This window comes from Rhinolophus sinicus, linkage group LG13 (assembly GCF_036562045.2).
Source record: "Rhinolophus sinicus isolate RSC01 linkage group LG13, ASM3656204v1, whole genome shotgun sequence".
In the NCBI taxonomy this organism is placed as follows: Eukaryota; Metazoa; Chordata; class Mammalia; order Chiroptera; family Rhinolophidae; genus Rhinolophus; species Rhinolophus sinicus.
This window is the reverse complement of record NC_133762.1, coordinates 3,725,807-3,743,923: the sequence shown is the minus strand read 5'-3', so window position 1 is coordinate 3,743,923 and position 18,117 is coordinate 3,725,807. Positions and strand designations below refer to the sequence as shown.

The 18,117-nt window shown below is 47.3% G+C and overlaps 1 protein-coding gene across 2 annotated transcripts in view; it reads right to left on the bottom strand.

The window, feature by feature from the left end:
* Window positions 1–18,117, bottom strand: part of PCSK6 (proprotein convertase subtilisin/kexin type 6) — a 126,907-nt gene that overhangs the window by 71,482 nt on the left and 37,308 nt on the right. For both annotated transcript variants that reach the window (XM_074318149.1, XM_074318150.1), the window contains exons 3-6: window positions 12,264–12,374; window positions 11,681–11,824; window positions 9,935–10,011; window positions 7,865–7,953 (exon numbers count right to left, since the gene is read on the bottom strand). In XM_074318149.1, coding sequence (XP_074174250.1) covers window positions 7,865–7,953; window positions 9,935–10,011; window positions 11,681–11,824; window positions 12,264–12,374 — 421 coding nt within the window. The remainder of the gene's footprint in view (window positions 1–7,864; window positions 7,954–9,934; window positions 10,012–11,680; window positions 11,825–12,263; window positions 12,375–18,117) is intronic.

Genomic DNA, 18,117 nt, shown 5'->3' with positions numbered 1-18,117 from the left:
ACTTCTAGTTAAATACCCAGGAGTACCCCGCTCTCCTCTCTGAAAAAAAAGAGGAGATGTAGTTCCCAAGGCTGTATAATTTCTCCATAGAGTAGGTGACGCACCTGAGGGCCAGGTGACTGGGGCATGGATGGCTGGGGAGTTTTTCCTTTGCTACACTGAACTGCTTTTACAGCAAAAATGAAAAGCTACCTAAATGTCCATTATTTTAGAAACAGGGCATTCTGACCAGGAATTCATGCTACCGTGTTTCCCCGAAAATAAGACCTAGCCGGACAATCAGCTCTGATGCGTCTTTTGGAGCAAAAATTAATATAAGACCTGGTATTATATTATATTATTATATTATATTATACCTGGTATTATATTATACCCGGTATTATATTATAGCCAGTATTATATTATATTATGTTATATTATATTATACCCAGTCTTATATTAGAGTAAAATAAGACCGGGTCTTATATTATTAATTTTTGCTCCAAAAGACGCATTAGAGCTGACTGTCCAGCTAGGTCTTATTTTCGGGGAAGCACGGTAATTCAATGGCCAGGAGAGAAGATCTCTTAGATCTACTGGACGACATACAGGAAGGATCCGGGACCACCCAATGGTGCCTGGAGTTCCACTCTCCAGCCACTCCTCCCCGCACGTTAGCATTTACTGGCCTAGAAAGTCCTTTCCTCCTCTCCACTAGTCATTAACAATACCCAGAAAGTGACTAGCATGACACCTGTACAAAAATGCTGCAAGAAATAAGGAAAAGGGGCATACATAACAAGTGCAAAAAAAATGACGCAAAGTAGTATACGCAACCATTTCTCCATAATATCCAAAATTCAATGACAATATGATTTCTCTCTGAAGCAAGAACTTGAACAGATACAAGGGTTCCAATGAAGAGCTAACAAGACAAAAGAAAGAGGTCCAAGTCTCTTCATCCTCAGGAAAGAAATAGACGGAAAACAAAATCAAGTAAGTTTAGAAATGAAAGCTGTATTAGAGTTTTTGTTAGGAAAAACAGACACCAGTAAAACTGCCAGAGATGTGGAGGACAGGCTGGAGAAAAGCTGAGGAAAAAGAAAATGGAAAAAAATAAAAAAAGTTAAATATGATTAGAAAGAGATGTGAGATCAGGAAATAGAAATCCAATATATGGATGAAATGGTACACGTGAAGAACAGAACTGAATATATGGAACTATATAAAAATTTGAAACCATAATGGAAGAAAATTTGCCTGAAATTCAAAAATACCCAGATATTTTCAAGTAGACGGAAACCCATGAACGATAGCTATGAAATGGTCCTTACCCAGAGGTGGTCCAGCAAAGCTACTGGAGTCAAGGATAAAGGAAGAATTCTCTCCAAGCCAAAAAAGTCAAGTCACGTACAAGGGCCAGAAACCAGGCCGGCCTCCAACTTTGCTAAGCAACATTGACTCCGGAAGACAGATGGACATGTTTATTTACCAAGCCCTGTAATGTAAGGCTGTGATGTGCGACACAGATGTACCTCAAGTGCAAAGGCAAACTCTGGACATTCCCCAAACTCAGGAAGTATGGCACCAGTTATCTTTTCTTGAAAAAGTTACTCAGTGATGAAATCTGGCGAATTAAAATAAACGAATCAAAATAAATAACTTGGGAATGGAAAAAGCTGTGCTGAAGCCAAGGATGGTGGGAAGCCAAGACAACTGTGAGAATCATAGTGACAGACGGTTAATACTGAACCCTGACAATGTGAAAAAATAAAGAAATAAAATTGAGGTGAAGAGGTGAGAAGAAACTGACGTGCTAATTACCTAATATGGGAAACACGTAATTAAAAAAATGGTAACCCTGGTTTCTTAAAGATTTTCATAATCTGGGGTTTTTTTGGTCTTTGTTTTTTAAATAAATAAACTCAGAAGGATATTTCAGAAAATTCCTCATTCTAATGAAATATTTATGTGAAATTCAGCAATTCTTAAATTTCAATTTGTTTCTTTTTCTACTGAATCCACATAAGGCAAATAAATTAAGCATAAAATTAAACATCAAACAAATAAATAAAATTAAACAGGAAATTAAATTTGACGTTCAGCAATTATTCAGTTTGACTTGGTTTCTCTTGTGTTAAGTTTTCATAAAATTAAACAATATGTTTCACTAAAAACAACTACAGTATGATCACATATTAATAAAATAATATTGATCCATCCATCCAGTAATCCATCTATCCATCCATCTGTATCCATGGTTTAAAGACTTTTGTTAGAGTAGCGGTTAAGAGGTGGGGTCTAGACTCAGCTTGGTTTGATACTGGGGAAGTTAACCATTTCCTCATCTGTAAAATGGGGGTAATAGCAGCTTTTATGACATAGTGTTTTGTGGCGACTACATAAAATCATATCCAAAGACCTTAGATCAGTGCCTATTATCTAGCAGGTACTCAGTAAGCAATGGTTACTTCTAATTTCACCAGGATCTGGATGATATTTTACCTTCTTCTCTGTATTCTTCTACAGTTTGACAAAACATGACATATATTTTAAAGTTACCTTAACCTATTAGTAATGTTCTAGCAAGAATATTATCTCAAAGATCTAATTTGGACAGTTCTACTACTTCTTTCATTTGATTTAATAATTTTAGATTATAAAACATATAAAAATGTGCAATTCTACAAAGAAAGTTGGTAGAAAAAAATTACCCCATTTGTATAACCATATAGTCAGATTTTTAGGAGCCCATCTGTGGTGATTTTAAACCACATCCACAAATTCTCTGCAACTTTTCCATCCAAATGGTGTAGCAGCCTAATTCCTCTCCCCTTGAGTATATGTTAGACTTAACAATCTATTTCTAAAAATAAAGTAGGAATGAACGTGGTGGTATGTGACGTCTAAGACTGAGTCATAAAAAAACATTAAGGGACGCTAACTACTATATTATGGGGACACTCTAAGGACCCTATATAAAGATACACACGATGAGGAATGAAGGCCTTCTGCCAACAGCCAACAGGGAACTGAGGACTCCATCCAATAGCGAAATGAGTGATCCATCTCGGAAGTTGACCCTCCAGCCCCAGTCAAGCTTTCAGACTACAGTCACAGACAAAAGATTGACTGCAAACTCATGAGTGACCCTGAGCCAGAATCACTCATCTATCTGTGCTAGATAACAGACGTTTGTTGTTCCAAGTAGCTACATTTTGGAATAATAGTCATGCAGCAATAGATAATACATCATCTACTTGGTAAAGAACTATAAAACCGCAAGTTTCAGCTCTAATATTAGCAGAGTAACTCTATCACACTCCTTTAAAAACAATAATTATACACTCTGGATGAAATATTTATTTAAAAACTTTTAAAATACAACTTGTTAAGATCATTGGAAAGCAACCAGAAGAAGGCAGAGGCAGGCAAAGGATTCAAGGGAAAGAAGGGAACGATACTGGGTATGATCCAAGTTTATATGACTTCGCCTCTGAGGGAACTCCCCATTTCTCTGGTAGAGAGAGGCTAGAACTCCAGCAGGAAAGTGCAATCTTATTCTCCTGGGGAATCATGAGATAGAGTTTGGGACTGCTATAGCAGCTGGGAATTGAGAGAAATCCCAGAAAAGAGAGAGCTACAGAAGAGGACATATATAAACTCCCCTCAAACACTTGGTTGACCTCTGAACTAAACATGTTTGGGCAAGACTGAAAAGTCCAGGAGGAAAAGAACAGCTGGAAGCTGAATGAGCTAAGCAGATATTTTAGCTGCTGCCCACTGCAGGGGAGTCAATTTGGAGCGTGAGTCTTGTTAACTTAGAGCTCTTGGTAAACATTTCAGTTTTTCCATTGAAACATTAGCAGGGTCACGATCTAACAGTAAACACTATGTGCTTGGACTAAAGGAATTTCCCTAAAGCTAAGGGCAAATCAGAAAGAGAGATCAACCATAAAAAAAAAAAAGAATCATTAAACTTCTACAAGTTAAAACTGAACTGACTGCTAGAACAAAACTCAACAGTACTCAGACAAAAATAAGAGAATCCAGAGTCTTGACAAAATAGCATAAAAATGTAGCATAAAAATGTCTACTGTACAATTAAAAATTACTAGACATGTGCAAAGAAAGAGGAATATGTGACCCATTGTAAGAAGAAAAATTAATCATTAGAAACATATCCACAAATGACCTAGATATTAGAATTAGTACAAAAGACTTTAAAGTAACTCATAAATATGTTAAAGTGTCTAAAATAAAAGATAGGTATCATGGGTGAAGAGAAGGGACAACTCAGGAAAGATCTGGAAACAGTGAAAAAGAGCCAAATGGAAATCACAGGACAGAAAAACACAACATCTGAAAAGTAAAAAAAAAAAAAAAAAATCCATTGGATGGGATGAACAGATTGGATACAATAAAATAAAGGATTAGGGAAGCTGAAGGCAGTGCAATAGAAATCATTTCATTTGAAGCACATGGAGGAAAAAAAGATTTAATAAAAATAAACACAGCCTTGACAAACTTTGAGATAGATCAAACATTCTAACAACTATAACTGGTGCCCAAGGAGAGGGGAGCGAAAAAGAGTTGAAAAAAATATTTGAAGAAATGTTTCCAAATTTTATTTAAACAAAAAAGAACAATACACTAGGAAGCACAGCAAACCCCAAGCTGGATAAATACGAAGAAAATGACACCAAAGGACAGATAGAAAGAAACGCATGATAAAAGCAGGCAGAGGAACAAATCACAATAAGGATGACACCTGACTCACCATCAGAAATAATGAGTGATAGAAGACAATGGAACAACCTCTTTAAAATGCTGAAAGGAAACATGTCACACTAGAATTCTATGCTCAGCAAAATTTACCTCAAAATAAAGATAAAATAAACACTCTTCCTGATAAAACCTGAGATAATTTCCCACCAGTATGGCTGCACTTCAAGAAATACTAAAAGAGATTCTCAGGCTGAAGAAAAATTGGAAGCAGATGGAAATCAAAGCTAGAAAGCAAGGAAGAGCCCTGGGAGTGGGAAATAGATTTCTTTTCATAGGTATTTTAAAAGTCAACTATTTAAAGCAAGAATAAAAATGCATTGTGGTTTGTAACATGAAGTCAAACATAGACACAACAGCACAAAGGATGAGAGTGAGTGTGAATTCAAATACCCTTTTTAGGTGCACGTATTACACATGAAGCAGTATAATATTAATTCCAGGTAGACTGGATTAATTAGGATATACGGTTTAATCTCCTGATATTTTAATCTCTTAATATACGGTAAGGTACAGTGCCTGATTCAGCTGCAGAGGCATCGCAGAGCAATTCCCTGGTGTGTGCCAGCACACTCAGAGACGGAAGCTATGTTGGGGTGCCTGAAGGCTGCCCTGTCCAGGGGTGGCCTTGGAAGGAGGGGCAGGAAGAAGGGGGGCGTGCCTGCATGGAGAGGGTGAAGCTGTCACACGTTCCCTGAGTCAATGCCGGCCTCACCCCACACCCGCATCTCTGTGGTCGCAGCCCATGGTCCCCATTCCTACGTGGCATGCTCCATGCTGCAGCCCCTCTTGTTTTCTTCAGCACTTTCTGCATTTCCTCCTCCCATGTCTGCCCTCAGGCTGTGCCCTCATGCTGTGCCCTCACTACCTGCTTGCCCTGCCACTCCGTCTGCCCCGGTCACTTCAGTACTTGGTCCTGTACTGTCTTTCATGGTGAAACTGTTCAAGGACAGGCTGAGGTCCTGGAGGTCCCAAGTTGTGTCTGATATCTCTCTGTTCTGCCCCTCAGTGGCTAGCACAGCATTATATGTGCAGATCGTGCTCAAATACATTAAATGCATTTATTAAATGCATTAATTAATATTCCTGCTCCCGGGCCTGGGCAGGAGAGATGCTCTCTGCAGAACTCGGGAAACTTGGGTAGACGGTTTTGCACATCTCGTGCAAGTGGCGAGAATAAACCACAGTCATGTCACTTTCACTGACCCCTCATCAAGTCCACGGTGCAGGGGTTACCAACCTACCTGACCCCAGAGCCCTCTCCACCATCTCTTCTCAAACACCCTCTGGGGAGCCTGTTATAATGCAATCGTGGCTCAGTGGATCTGGGCTGGGTGCTAGGATTCTATATTCCTAACAGCTCCCAGATGACGTCAATGCTGCCAGTCCAGGGACTTTGGGGAGCAAGGCTCAGACAACCCCAAAGGTGGGGTCCATTCCTCACTCAAAGCAGCACAGATCATTTTTGCTTTGCCTCTGAGAGTTTCAGTGGAAGGGACAGAGTGGCTCAGAGGCTCCCTGCAGGCTTAGCCCTGAGCCAATGCTCTCACACACGGCATCTGACTTCATCGTCACAACAGACCTGGGGAGGCAGCTGTATCGGAAGGAACCGAGGTTCAGAGAGGCTACTTCAGTTGTCCAAGGACACACAGCCAGTGGATGTTGGGAATGGAGGGCACACAGGTCAGCCTGGTCTTACAGCTCCTGGGGAGACTTCTTGGGCATGTTCCCTCATCAGAAACTCCAGGAAGAACCTACACATCTCAGTGTAAAAGAACTACCCATGAAGGAGCGAGGCCAGGTAACAGTCTCCTGATTTGTACTGCAGGACACGCCCTTGGCAACCAATGCTGTCACAGAATCACAGATCCTGGCCACTCCAGAGACTTCCGAGGGGAAGGGCAGGCAGAGAATCCTGATTAAGTCAAAGCTGGGGACCTTCCTTTCAAAACTTAAGAAGTTCTCCAAGGACAGAGTGATTCAGGGAATCCCGGCCCCAGCCCCCCACCTTGTGCTGCCTGTAGCACAGCAGCAGAGGTGGCAGTGCCCTGGGCAGGTGGCATCCCAGTGCAGCCATGGGAGTGAGTGTGAGCACCGCCACGCCAAGACAGCGTCCCAGGGGAGCAGGCAGTGCCCAAAGCTACCTGCACCATCGAGGACCACACAGGGGCAGTGGCTGGTTTCCAACAGTCACCGTGGAGCACTTGCTGGTGGTGTGCCAGGTGGAGTGGTCATACCGCCTGGTGGTGCGGTCACACCGCCCCGTGGTATGGTCACACCACCAGGTGGTGTGGTCACACTGCCAGGCTGGGGTGGAGAACGGGAAGGCGTGTGGCCCTTTGCTCTACAGCCACCCCAACAAGGGAAGCTTGACTCACAAATGGAGAAGCTAAACAACAGTGCCAGGGACAGCTGGGGTCAGGCAGGCCTCTGTTCTCACAGGGACCTGGGAGAGCTGGCCCCTGCGGAACACGATGAGGGGGGCAGCTAGACATGGGGAGCGCTTCATGGAGCACAGGGGGAACAAGCTGGCCATAGTCATGGGGACTGAACCAAATGGAGAGGTGGGAGAGGCTTCAGGGGCGATGGGAATGCAACAAGCCCAGGCGTGTCTGGGGGCTGCTATGACAAATGTCCTCCAGCCAAAGCTGAGGGGCAGGGGCAGGAGAAGCAGGCTCACAGGCTGGAGCAGGAGTCGGAACTGAGGACAAGCCTTGGTCCCTGTTGGGGACGTGACCAGGAGCCCCTGCAGGACAGTGAGCAAGGGGGGCCAATGTGCCTTTTAGGAGGAGTGGTCTGGCTGACTGGTGACTCAGTGGCCAGACTAGCAGGACCATAAGAAAGAAAGAGGGTGCCTTTCTGATGGGCCCCAGGATGGCTTTTTAGGCAAAACAGTGAGCAAATTCCTCTGCCTCCAGGCCCTGTTAACATGTCTGGGTTGCTTGGCGGTGGCACAGGTGACATGAGGCTTCAGCCCCGGGGTCCAACACAGCGGGCAGAGGCCAACGGAGGTGAAGCAGCTGACACTCTCAGAAAGGGATGCTAGAGACTCCCCTCCCCCAGCCCCGTAGCTCCCCGGCTGCACATGCCCGGACCTTACCTCCTATTTTTGCGTTGTACGCTATGCCCACGATGCAGTAGGAGTTGTTGGCGGAGGCAGCAACTTCTCCTGCACAACGAGTGCCGTGTCTGAAGCAAAGGGAAACTGAAGTTAGGACTCAGCCGAGCCCTTGAGTGGACTCAGGGCGCTGCTTCGTCCTCAGGTGAGAAAAGTCAGTTGTCCCAATGCCCAGAATGACGCGGAAGCCCCATTTCCTGCCTCCCCGCTCGTCACACCCGCCCTCTGCCAACTTGCTCTGGGGATGGGGTGTATCAAGCCAGGCTTTGCACAGCATTGGGCAGTCCTGCCCCTGCCACACCTGGAAGCTGAGAGGCCTTCCCACTACCCTGAACGTAATAAGCAATTATGTGGGGGTCGCCTCTGCCCACACTGCACATGGGAGTGTGGGCTCCTCTCCCCAGGACCCAATGCCTGGCCTCTGCATTCCTGAGGCTGACACCCCATTGCTCGGCACACACAGGTGCATTGTAAATAGCTGCGTGGCTGATGGGACAGGAGAAAGGGAGAACGAGTACACAGATCTTTCCCTCTGCACCTACCACCACACTGCTCACCTGGAACAGCCCTCCCCCCATTTCCACGCCACTTAAGCAGGAGCTGAAGAAAAATGCTTGAAGCTGAACCCCCAATAGCAGTGGAGGGACTATGAAGAAATTGCCCGAAAAAGGAATAGCGTTCCTCAGTAAAGACCCCAGTGTCCAGCGTGCGGCATCCGGCCAAAACATGGGCAAGTTTCAGCAGCACGTCTTTCAGAGGCGTCCACAGGGGCTTAGAATCCTTGAGGTAAATTTAAAACTGCCTTTAAAACTAGCCCCGGGCCAGTGCATTAGCCCCGGGGAAGGGACTCACCCATCCTTCTCTGGGCTTCGTGCAGCCCCACGGCCAGGGCTGTTCACTGACTCATGGAGCTCAGGTCGTCACCCAGGACTAACCCCGCCCTTCAAGGGTCACTGTGTGCTATCTGGATCATTCCTCCTTGCCCCGTGGACATGTGACCGGGAAGGGAGGGCCGCGCAGCTCAGGCACGCTCACTGCTGAGCAGGAAGGGCACCTTGGGATGTGAGGCAGGGACAGTGGCCCCCGGGTTCTGAAGTCTGTGCTGGCGACCGCAGCAGCCAGCTGGGCCTCCCTCCCCCAGTGCCATGTGAACCCCAGGATTGGAACCTCAGAAGCAAGTTAACTGAGAACTGAAATGTGATGGTGGGAGGATGTACCATGGCCAGCGTCATGTTGAGAAGAAAGAAAGGGCTTTTGTTCTTTTCCTGTAAATGTTTCTGGAAGCATGGCAAGAGGTCAGGGCGTGGGGCATGCCGACAGAGAAAGGACAAGCAGGACAGAGCGAATGAGCTCCCAGGACCAGGTGTGAGAAACTGGACTCCAAGGGCAGGGCTGTCATTTACAACACACAAGTCACCTAATGGCTCCTGACCCCACCCCTTCATCTGCAATGGGATGATGACAACCCTTGTTGACTGGGCGCCCATAGCGTGCTCTTCACGTGTCATGTCACCCCACCCCCTCCCCCACTAACCCTGGGCTGTCAGGAGTACCCTCTTCACAGGAACTCAGGAAGGTGACCCAATGCGCACAAGCCACACAGCCAGGAATGGCAGAGCTGCGGTTTGAACCCGAGTTCTCCAACATCACGCATGCCCTTCCGCCTCCCTCATCAGGTCACAGAGTCAAAAAAAGCTCAGGCACATGACTCACGCGTTCAAGTAGCAACCTGCTATCACAACACACTGGTCAAGGGGACTATCCGATTTAATAATTCCTCTTCAAATATTTTGACAAAGCTGGAAACAGGAACAACTGTTGGTCAAACATCCATTTCCAGCCAGCCATTTTTAGAGGTGACATTCCTAAGAGGCTAAGTGCATGGTGGCGGCCCGGAGCCTGAGGGCTGGCTTCTGGCACCTGGGTAAGTCAGGCAGCGAGAGGCATCTACAACCTGTCACTTTCCTAGTGTCCCTTCTGGGGGCCAGCTCAATGGTGCCTCGGCAGGGACAGGGGAAGGCAAGTGAGGAAAGAGGGGACCGAGTGACATACTTGTTTTCATTGCTGGCGTCGTATCGTGGAGACGGGTCGTAATCGTTTCCGTTGACGTCATAACTTGCATAGGAATCCTAAGACATGAAATCTTGGTGAGTGAAGAGCATGGCACGGCATGTAACAGCCCTGTTCTAAATTATTTTGACAACTCTTGGAAAAACAGAGGAAAACATGCACGTGGTACTCTGTCAGGGTAACTCTTGTGCCATAGATGTTTTCACTGTGGTATTTGGTTGGTGCAAAAGTAATTGCGGTGTTTGCAATTATTTGTAACCTTTTAAGCTGCAATTACTTTTCCATCAACCTAATAGAATACACACACAATTTACCATCCAAACCGCTTTTAAGTTACAGGTCAATGACCTTTGGGACATACATACATATTGTGCACCCATCGCCCACAGCTTCCTACAGGTCTCCTGTCATCTCGCAAAACTGAGACTCCGCACCCATTAAATACTAACTCCCCACTGTGCCCTCCACCAGCCCCTGGCACCCACCCTTCCTCTTCTGTCTTTATGAATGTGATTGTTCTAGGAGCATGGCGGCTCCTAGAATGTGATTGTCTCAGTGGATAAGTGGAATCAGACAGGATTTGTCCATTTGTCACACGCTGGTGTCACTTAGAACAATGTCTTCGAGGTTCCTCCAAGTTGCAGGCAGGTGTCAGAATTTCCTTTATCTTATATTTTGAATATGTATGTTTTTGTGTTTCCATACTTGTAATCAGCATATTGCTGTAATTTTATATCTTCCATTTAAAACAGATCATACAAGCTCTCTGGTGTTGGTGACACAGATTACAAAACTGTCAATTTTAAGGGTTGCATAGTTGTCCATGATATGATCAAATTAACCCTTGTTAGGCAGCCAGGTTCCTTCGACCACAGAAAGCACTTCTCATGTTCACTACATGCCAGATTCTCCTTTTTACATCTAAGAACCCATTTAATCCCCACAATAACCCCATAAGTGAGTAGTCCTATTAACCCCATTTTACAGACGGTGACACTGAGGCACAGAGATGTTGGCCACTTGCCCAAGGTTTCAGGGCTAACAGGTCATAGAGCCTGGACAGGAACCCAGTTCGACTGCGTTCAATGCCGGTGTTTTAACCCCATAATTTTTCATATGGTTATGTTGGTCTGATGACCGTCTCTGTGCATGTGTTTCTAAGATTGTTAGGATACATTCCTAGAAGTAGGTGCAACTCCTCAAACACGTGGACAAATCCCTCGGCAACATCCCTTCTCCCTGGAAAAGGTTAGTTTCACCAACTCTCCCAGCAGTTTTCCACCCTGCCTCATTTAACAGGGGGAATGACACTCCATTGATTTTTCAACTTGTACAGTTGACCCTTGAACAATGTGGGGATTAGGGGTACCGATCCCTGCCCCCCACACAGCTGAAAATCTGTACATAAATTTTGACTCCACCAAAATTGAATTACTACTAACCTACTGTTGACCAGAAGCCTTACCCATCACATAAACAGTTGACTGACATGTACGTCGTGTTATATGTATTGTGTACTGTATTCTTACAACAAAGTCAGCTAGAGAAAAGATGTCACGAAGGAAATCATAAGGAAGAGAAAATACATTTACAGTATTTATCGAAAAAAGTTCATGTATAAGTGGACCCGCTCGGTTTGAACCTATGGGTAGTTCAAGGGTCAACGGCACTTGCCTAACGCTTAGCAGGTTGCAGACCTCTGCACGGCAGAGCCACGGCTTGACTTACGTAATTTGGGGCCAGGTCGGGGTGGTTCCTCTCTATGCCGTCGTCGAGGATGGTGACCACCACGTTCTTCCCCGTGTAGCCCCTCTTCCATGCTGCCTGGACGTTCATTTCCGACCGGCAGCGACTGTTTTTGTCACTGCAGTGCTGTATGCACAGAAGACACACGGAAACTCTTGACCGGAAGGGACATTCCAAGCAACCCCATTTCCGGGAAGAATAACAGCCCTGCTCCAGGTGCCTTTTGTGCACCTGCCAATCTGTCGTGTTCCCAGGATGTCACCTCTCCTTAGGGGCCTCTCTCCGGGGGCTCGTCAACCATTTAGTTGTTCCTACAGCCTGCATTAAATTGCTTCTGTGCCTAAAGCACCCCCCTCATCCCCACCCCGGGACTTCCATATAATTTCAAAAGAAATTCACAAGAAAGCTTGTGCCGCCCAGAGTGAAATCAGTGGTTTTACACTCAAGGCGAAGTGTGTCGATTTTGGTTATTGTGATAATTTAGCTTTGTTGGGGGAAGCGAACCCATCCCAGACACAGGGCACTGCAAATGCTGGGGGAAGAGAGAGGCCTGCATCCCACTCACCATGTACCACATGTTGGACCAAATGGGGTCGTTGAAATAAAGGGCCTGGGGGTCACTTCGCGGCTGTCTCTTCACCCTGCGTTTCACTGCTTGCTGTTGGAGCCATTTCACCTACCAGGGAGAAACGCAATTATGCTTTAGTTTAAAACTGACCTGATATCATGTGGCCTTTCTGTCGGCACTACAGGGTCCTTTTCATGAGCATCTGTGTCACCTTAGAGGTCTTGGCTGGTAAGTGCCCAGGAGACGCTGTCATTTCAAAGTGACCACAGTTGAGAAATAAGAACTTGTTTGTGTAGGTGGAGGAAATACTATCCCTGTCATAGATTTTGAAATTCTAATAATGGAAGAAAAAAAAGACACTGTGACATTGCCAATAAATAGTCCCGTGACCATTGTCCCGAATTAAATGAACATACATGTATGGGAACGGAAAGAGTGAAGAGAGGAGAGAAGCTAGTTGCAAGTTGGAAGCAAGATATTTTACAGTGAGGACATGAATAAGTACATTTTGATAATCCAAATGTTGGAATTTTTAGCAGCTGCTGGAAACATGGTACCAAAACATGCACAGAGAAAAATCTAGAAAGCGATACAGCAATACATGAAGAGTAGTGATTCCTCGGTGGTGATGTTATTGCTAATTTAAAATCGAAAGATTATTTTCAGGGTCTTAAACGTGTCTTTCCATGGGCGTGATCGGCCTTCACAACCAAGGAAGAAAGTCTGAGAGGCAGAATAAATGATATTTAAGAGCAGGAATCCAAGAGCCCAGCTGCCTGGATCCAAAACCCAGTCCCACACCCACAGCTGTGCCTCAGTGAGTCCGTCCCCCTCTCTGGCCTCAGTGTGCTCATCTGTATGATGGCTTATCATGGCTTGTCACGTTGGGGCACTGGAGGGTGGCCTGGTCTATATTAAGCGTCGCGCCAGTGTGTGGCACACATTGTGTGCATGTGTCTAAGAGAATTCAAGGTAGGAGAGTCTTTTCATGTTTTAAAAGTCATGGGGAAAAGCCCTGACCTGAAACAGTTCTGGGTCCCGCTGCCGTGGTCCCACCGGGTCAGGACCGCTCCAGCTGGGCCTCAGCCCGGGTTGGGGCTGACAGAGGCAGGAGGAGCAAGTCCAGGCCCCTCTCAGAGTCTGTGCTCTAGTGGGGTCTCCCACCAAGCAGCCAGCGTGTGAAGCAGGCTTTGGGGAAGTATTGGGTGGGGAAGGTGGGGCGAGGAGGAGGAGAAGGAGGGGCACGGGAGCTCAAGTGCGGGGGCCCTAGAAGGGTAACCTGGAGGGCAGCCCAAAGCTGGGGACCCCAGACCAGCCCCAAGGACATAGTGGCCACTGCAGGAGCCACCTGAGGCGACCCAAGAAGGAAATGAAGGCAGCCAAGGGCTGAAGGGGCCAGAAACCCCCCAGATCTCTCAGTCTCTCCTTCTCCACGCCGTCCTGAGGAGGAGAGGAGAATTGGCCACATGTAGGGTGGGACTGACCTACGACACTCTTGGTCATCCGCAAGGCAAAATGCTTAGAAGGAAGTATCATGGCCTCCCCTCCCCTCGCCCCCTCCACCAGTGCGGTCTGGCTGCAAAACACCAGTAGCCTGTGTTCCTTAGAAATGCCACAAAGAGCTCAGAAACAACTTTGGCCCTACAACAAGCCTCAGCCCCACGTCCTAGATAATTTATAATAGCCACTGACAGCCACTTCCGCGGAAAACAAAACGGTTCAATGAGATATTTTTGCTCATAACACCCTCCAATGACCACTGTCTCCACCAGGCCTATATATTACTGTCTGAACGAGGCAGTATTGTTGGTATAAAATTCCTAAGACAATATTTCCTAATCTGTTACACATCTCATTGTAACATAGATGGTGCGTGTCACTGATGGCCCGACGGCCCCAGGCTCCCTGTGATGTTTCCATCCGTCTTGCCCGGCTGACTCACTACCCAGCTTACTAATATCCGGAGCCTGTAACCGCTGGCTGTCCCCACCAGGCCACACTTCTAGTCACAGAGAAGGAGGTGAAGTCTCCTCTTCCAAGCCCATGTGGGTGACGTGGGAAAGCATGCTGCCACAAGTCACAAATAACCCCAAACGAGGTGACAGAGTGTGGAATCGTGGCCCCCATTGTTGCAGAGTCTGGGTTGGAAACTCAACGTTAACACACAGTTCTGAGGGGGGCTCTGAGGGCACAGGGTCTGCAGCACAGTTTGGGGCTGTCCCTCCATGGTCTCAGGGGCATTCCTCTCCTGTGACAGGTCATTAAATCTTTGACGGTCACCAAGGTACTGTCAGGCCAGTGGGGCTGAATATAACAAATCATTTGCCAGGCCTGGGGCTTTCTGGGCCCAGACCCTATGGAGATAGAGCCACAGGTGACCTCACCGTCACCAAGTCCGATTCAGCCAGTGGTCACTTGGTCTGGGTGTGCTTCCTGTTTCCTCTCTCCAGGCTCCTGTCACTGCCTTCCTTCTCACCTAACCCCGGGAAAGTACCAGGAATCCTGGATTCCCACACATGGCCATCTGCCAGGTCTGTCTGCCCTGATTTCTCTTCCTGTGGTCACGTATGTACGTGCTCATGCAACAGAGTTGCACTCAGCCTACTGTGTGTCCAGCATTCAGTTCCGGGAGCGTGGACATGCCAGGGCCGAGGCACCCTCTCCTGCCCCTCCAGCTCACTGCAGGACGCTGCTTCAGATGTCCTAGGATGGAACCCACGAGCCACCTGGCCCTTCTGGGAAGGTCAGAGGTGCCCATGGCCCAAAACCAAGTGACTGGAACTTTAAGTCCCCCATCAACTGGGATCTGTACATGTCCTTGCTAGAGAGGTACCCTCACATGGGCGTGTCCGGGGGTGTCCATTCATAGCATCACGGCGATGCTATTTATGACCAAGGAATAGGTGACTTAGGATATCTAAAGATGCGTCACTTACGGGGTTCTCCTCCCGAACGTGGAAACAAATGGTGAAAAGATGAGTTAGTAGTGACGGTGGGAGTCAGGGCTGGAGGGAAGCTTAACCAGGAACATTACCCCTGTACATGGGATTGTTCTTGTTAGAAAAGGCAACTTAAGATTCTTTGTAAGATGTAACATATTCTCCTTTCCTGGGCGGGCTAGTACAAATGGCAAGTCATATTTCTCTAGCAGTTTACCTGGACTGCTCACTTTACATCGAGGCCTCAATCATGGTGTACCCACCCGCAGAACTTCTCCAGGACAGGTTCAGACTTTCTCTTGGTGAAAAGTGGATGGGAAGAGGTGGTGGTGCGCATTTATCCACCTTTCAAGGCCACAGGTATTAACCTGGAAAATAAGTCCTAAACCCAGATAAGCCTGCAAATGAGTGAGCCCGGGGCAAAATAAAATATGAGGTATGATCACAAAATATGGTGAATGCTGCTGCCAAGTTGCCATCCAACGGAAAGGCAGGGACCTTCAATACGGGAAGTGGTGCGTCGAACCTTAGTAACAGTGTGTGACAAGTTTCAGCTTGTTCCATGCAGTCAGTTGGGTATGAGCTATGGTTGAGAGAAGGTGTGTTTTAAAGTGTGCTGTAAATCATCCTCCATCATGACAACGCTCTGTGTCACCCATCGCTTCTGGTATATGGCAATTTCTGTCAAATAAAAACCTTACGCAGTCTACACCTGAACCTGAAACTGAATAATAATGAATGTCAACTATAATTTAATATATATGGTCACAGGATGTGGAGCACAGCATAGGGAATAGAGTCAATGGGACTGTAACAGCTACATACGATGTCAGAGGGGTAGTAGATCGGGGGAGGAGTGTTATCACTTTGTGACGGGTGTAAATGTCTAACTATTACATTGTTTTGTCCACCTGAAATAAAAAAAAAAAAGAACATTAAAAAAATATATGGTGTGTCCTCATCCACATCATTCACGGGATCTGTCACTGTGTGACTTCTGGCTCTTCTCCAAAGTCAAAATGATTCAGACATTGAGGCAGCCACGACAGCGCAGCTAAAGACACTCACAAAAGAGGACTTCCAGAACTGCTTCAGAAAGTGGCAAGACAGATGGTATAAGAGTGTGCAAAGCACGGGGGACTGGTTTGAGGGGGGTTAATAGCAATGTGTCCTTTACTGTAATAATCTTTTTTTAATTTAAACATTCACCATGTGTTTTGATCACACCTCGTACGTTTTATAGCTAAGTACGTAAGGTAAGGGTCGCACTCTTCTGGAAGGATCCTCAACCTTCTTGTAAAGAGAACTTACCACTTTCAAAGCCTTCAGATCACGGGGCTGGAGGAAGGGGAAACACAGAAGGTTCCTGCTCATTCACCTTCCCTCCCCTTGGAGCTTGCAGTGGATTGACGGGCAGCCTCCCAAAGGTATGTCCACCCAGAACCTGTGAGTGTGACCTTATCTGGAAAATGGGTCTTTGCAGATGTAACTAAGGATCTCGAGATGAGATCATGCTAGATTATCTGCATGTAGCTTAAATCCAACGACAGTGTCCTTATAAAAGAAAAGCAGAGGGAGATTTGAGACACAGAGAAGAGAAGATGGTGTGGAGACGGAGGCAGAGATGGGAGTGACACAGCCAATCGCCAAGGAACGTCTCGAACCACCAGAAGCTGTAAGAAACAAGAAGTGGTCTCCCTTAGTGTCTTCCCAGGGACCAGGGTCCTGCCGACACCTTGATTTCAGACTCATGGACTGCAGAACGGTCAGATAATAAATCTCTGTTGTTTAAAGCCACCCAGTTTGTGGTCAATTGTCACCACAGCCCAGGAGACTAACACAGGTTTACATCATGGCCAGGGTAGAGATTTTAAAAGGTCTGTGTGGCCACTCAGCCCTCTGGGGGCACACGTCCCGAGGTCGTGCTCGGCTTGGATGGGGGCTGGACGCAGAGCCCCTGCGGGACGCTCTCTGCCCATGCCACTTCTACTTGCACGCGTCGTGCTGGGACATGAGCAGTGAGCTGTACATAGGCCTGTCCCTTCCGCTCCTGCTGTGCAGTGGGGAGGACAGGTGCGAGTAATCTCACACATCGAGAACCTAAACATACAGCCGCTGGAAGAGTAAGTCAAGCTGGAGGCCTCTGAGCCAGCTTCTCGGTGGTGGGGACAACGAGCTGACAGGAGAGGGTGAGGGAGAGACAGTGGGGAAGGCAGGCTGTGCAACAGCTGTGCAGGGAGACAGAGTGAACCTCACCTGAGGAGGATTTTAAAGCCAGTGTGGCTGGGGGCCAAGGGCCACAAGGAGGCCAGAGCAAGGACGAAGTGGGAGGTGGGCAGGACATCACGACAGGCAGTGGCACTGTCACACGTGTACTTCCTAGGATCCCTCTGAGTGTGGGAAGGATGCCCACAGCTGGCCGGTGAGGCAGGCAGTGCAGTGGCCCAGGTGAGAGGGGACAGGAATTGGCCTCGGGCAGGTGGGGATACAGGACATAGGCTGGGCGGAGTGGCACATGCCCAGGACATGGGACAAGTGTGGGGTGAGGGCGGCTGCTGCTCGTGTCGTGTTGCAGAATGAAGACGGCACTTCTCTTGGAGGCAGAGGTGGGCCAGAGCTGGTGAGTGGGCTCTGGGACATGCTGACTTTGAGATGAGGCATCTAAGGGGAGAGGTCGAGGGTGCCCGTGAAATAATGGAGCCCTGCCTTTTAAAGACGATTCTGAAATTCAAACTGTTGACCAGTTCCTACGGAGGCAAAAAAGGTGTGGCCGGCTGGCTGGGCGGCAGCCCTGCCCTGCCCCCAGCCTCTCACACAGTTCATCAACCTCACAATCACGGGTCACGTACTGTCTGTGTGCCGGCACTCGCCAGGAACTTTTTGTTTGTTTGTACTTCACATGGCTCTAGCAC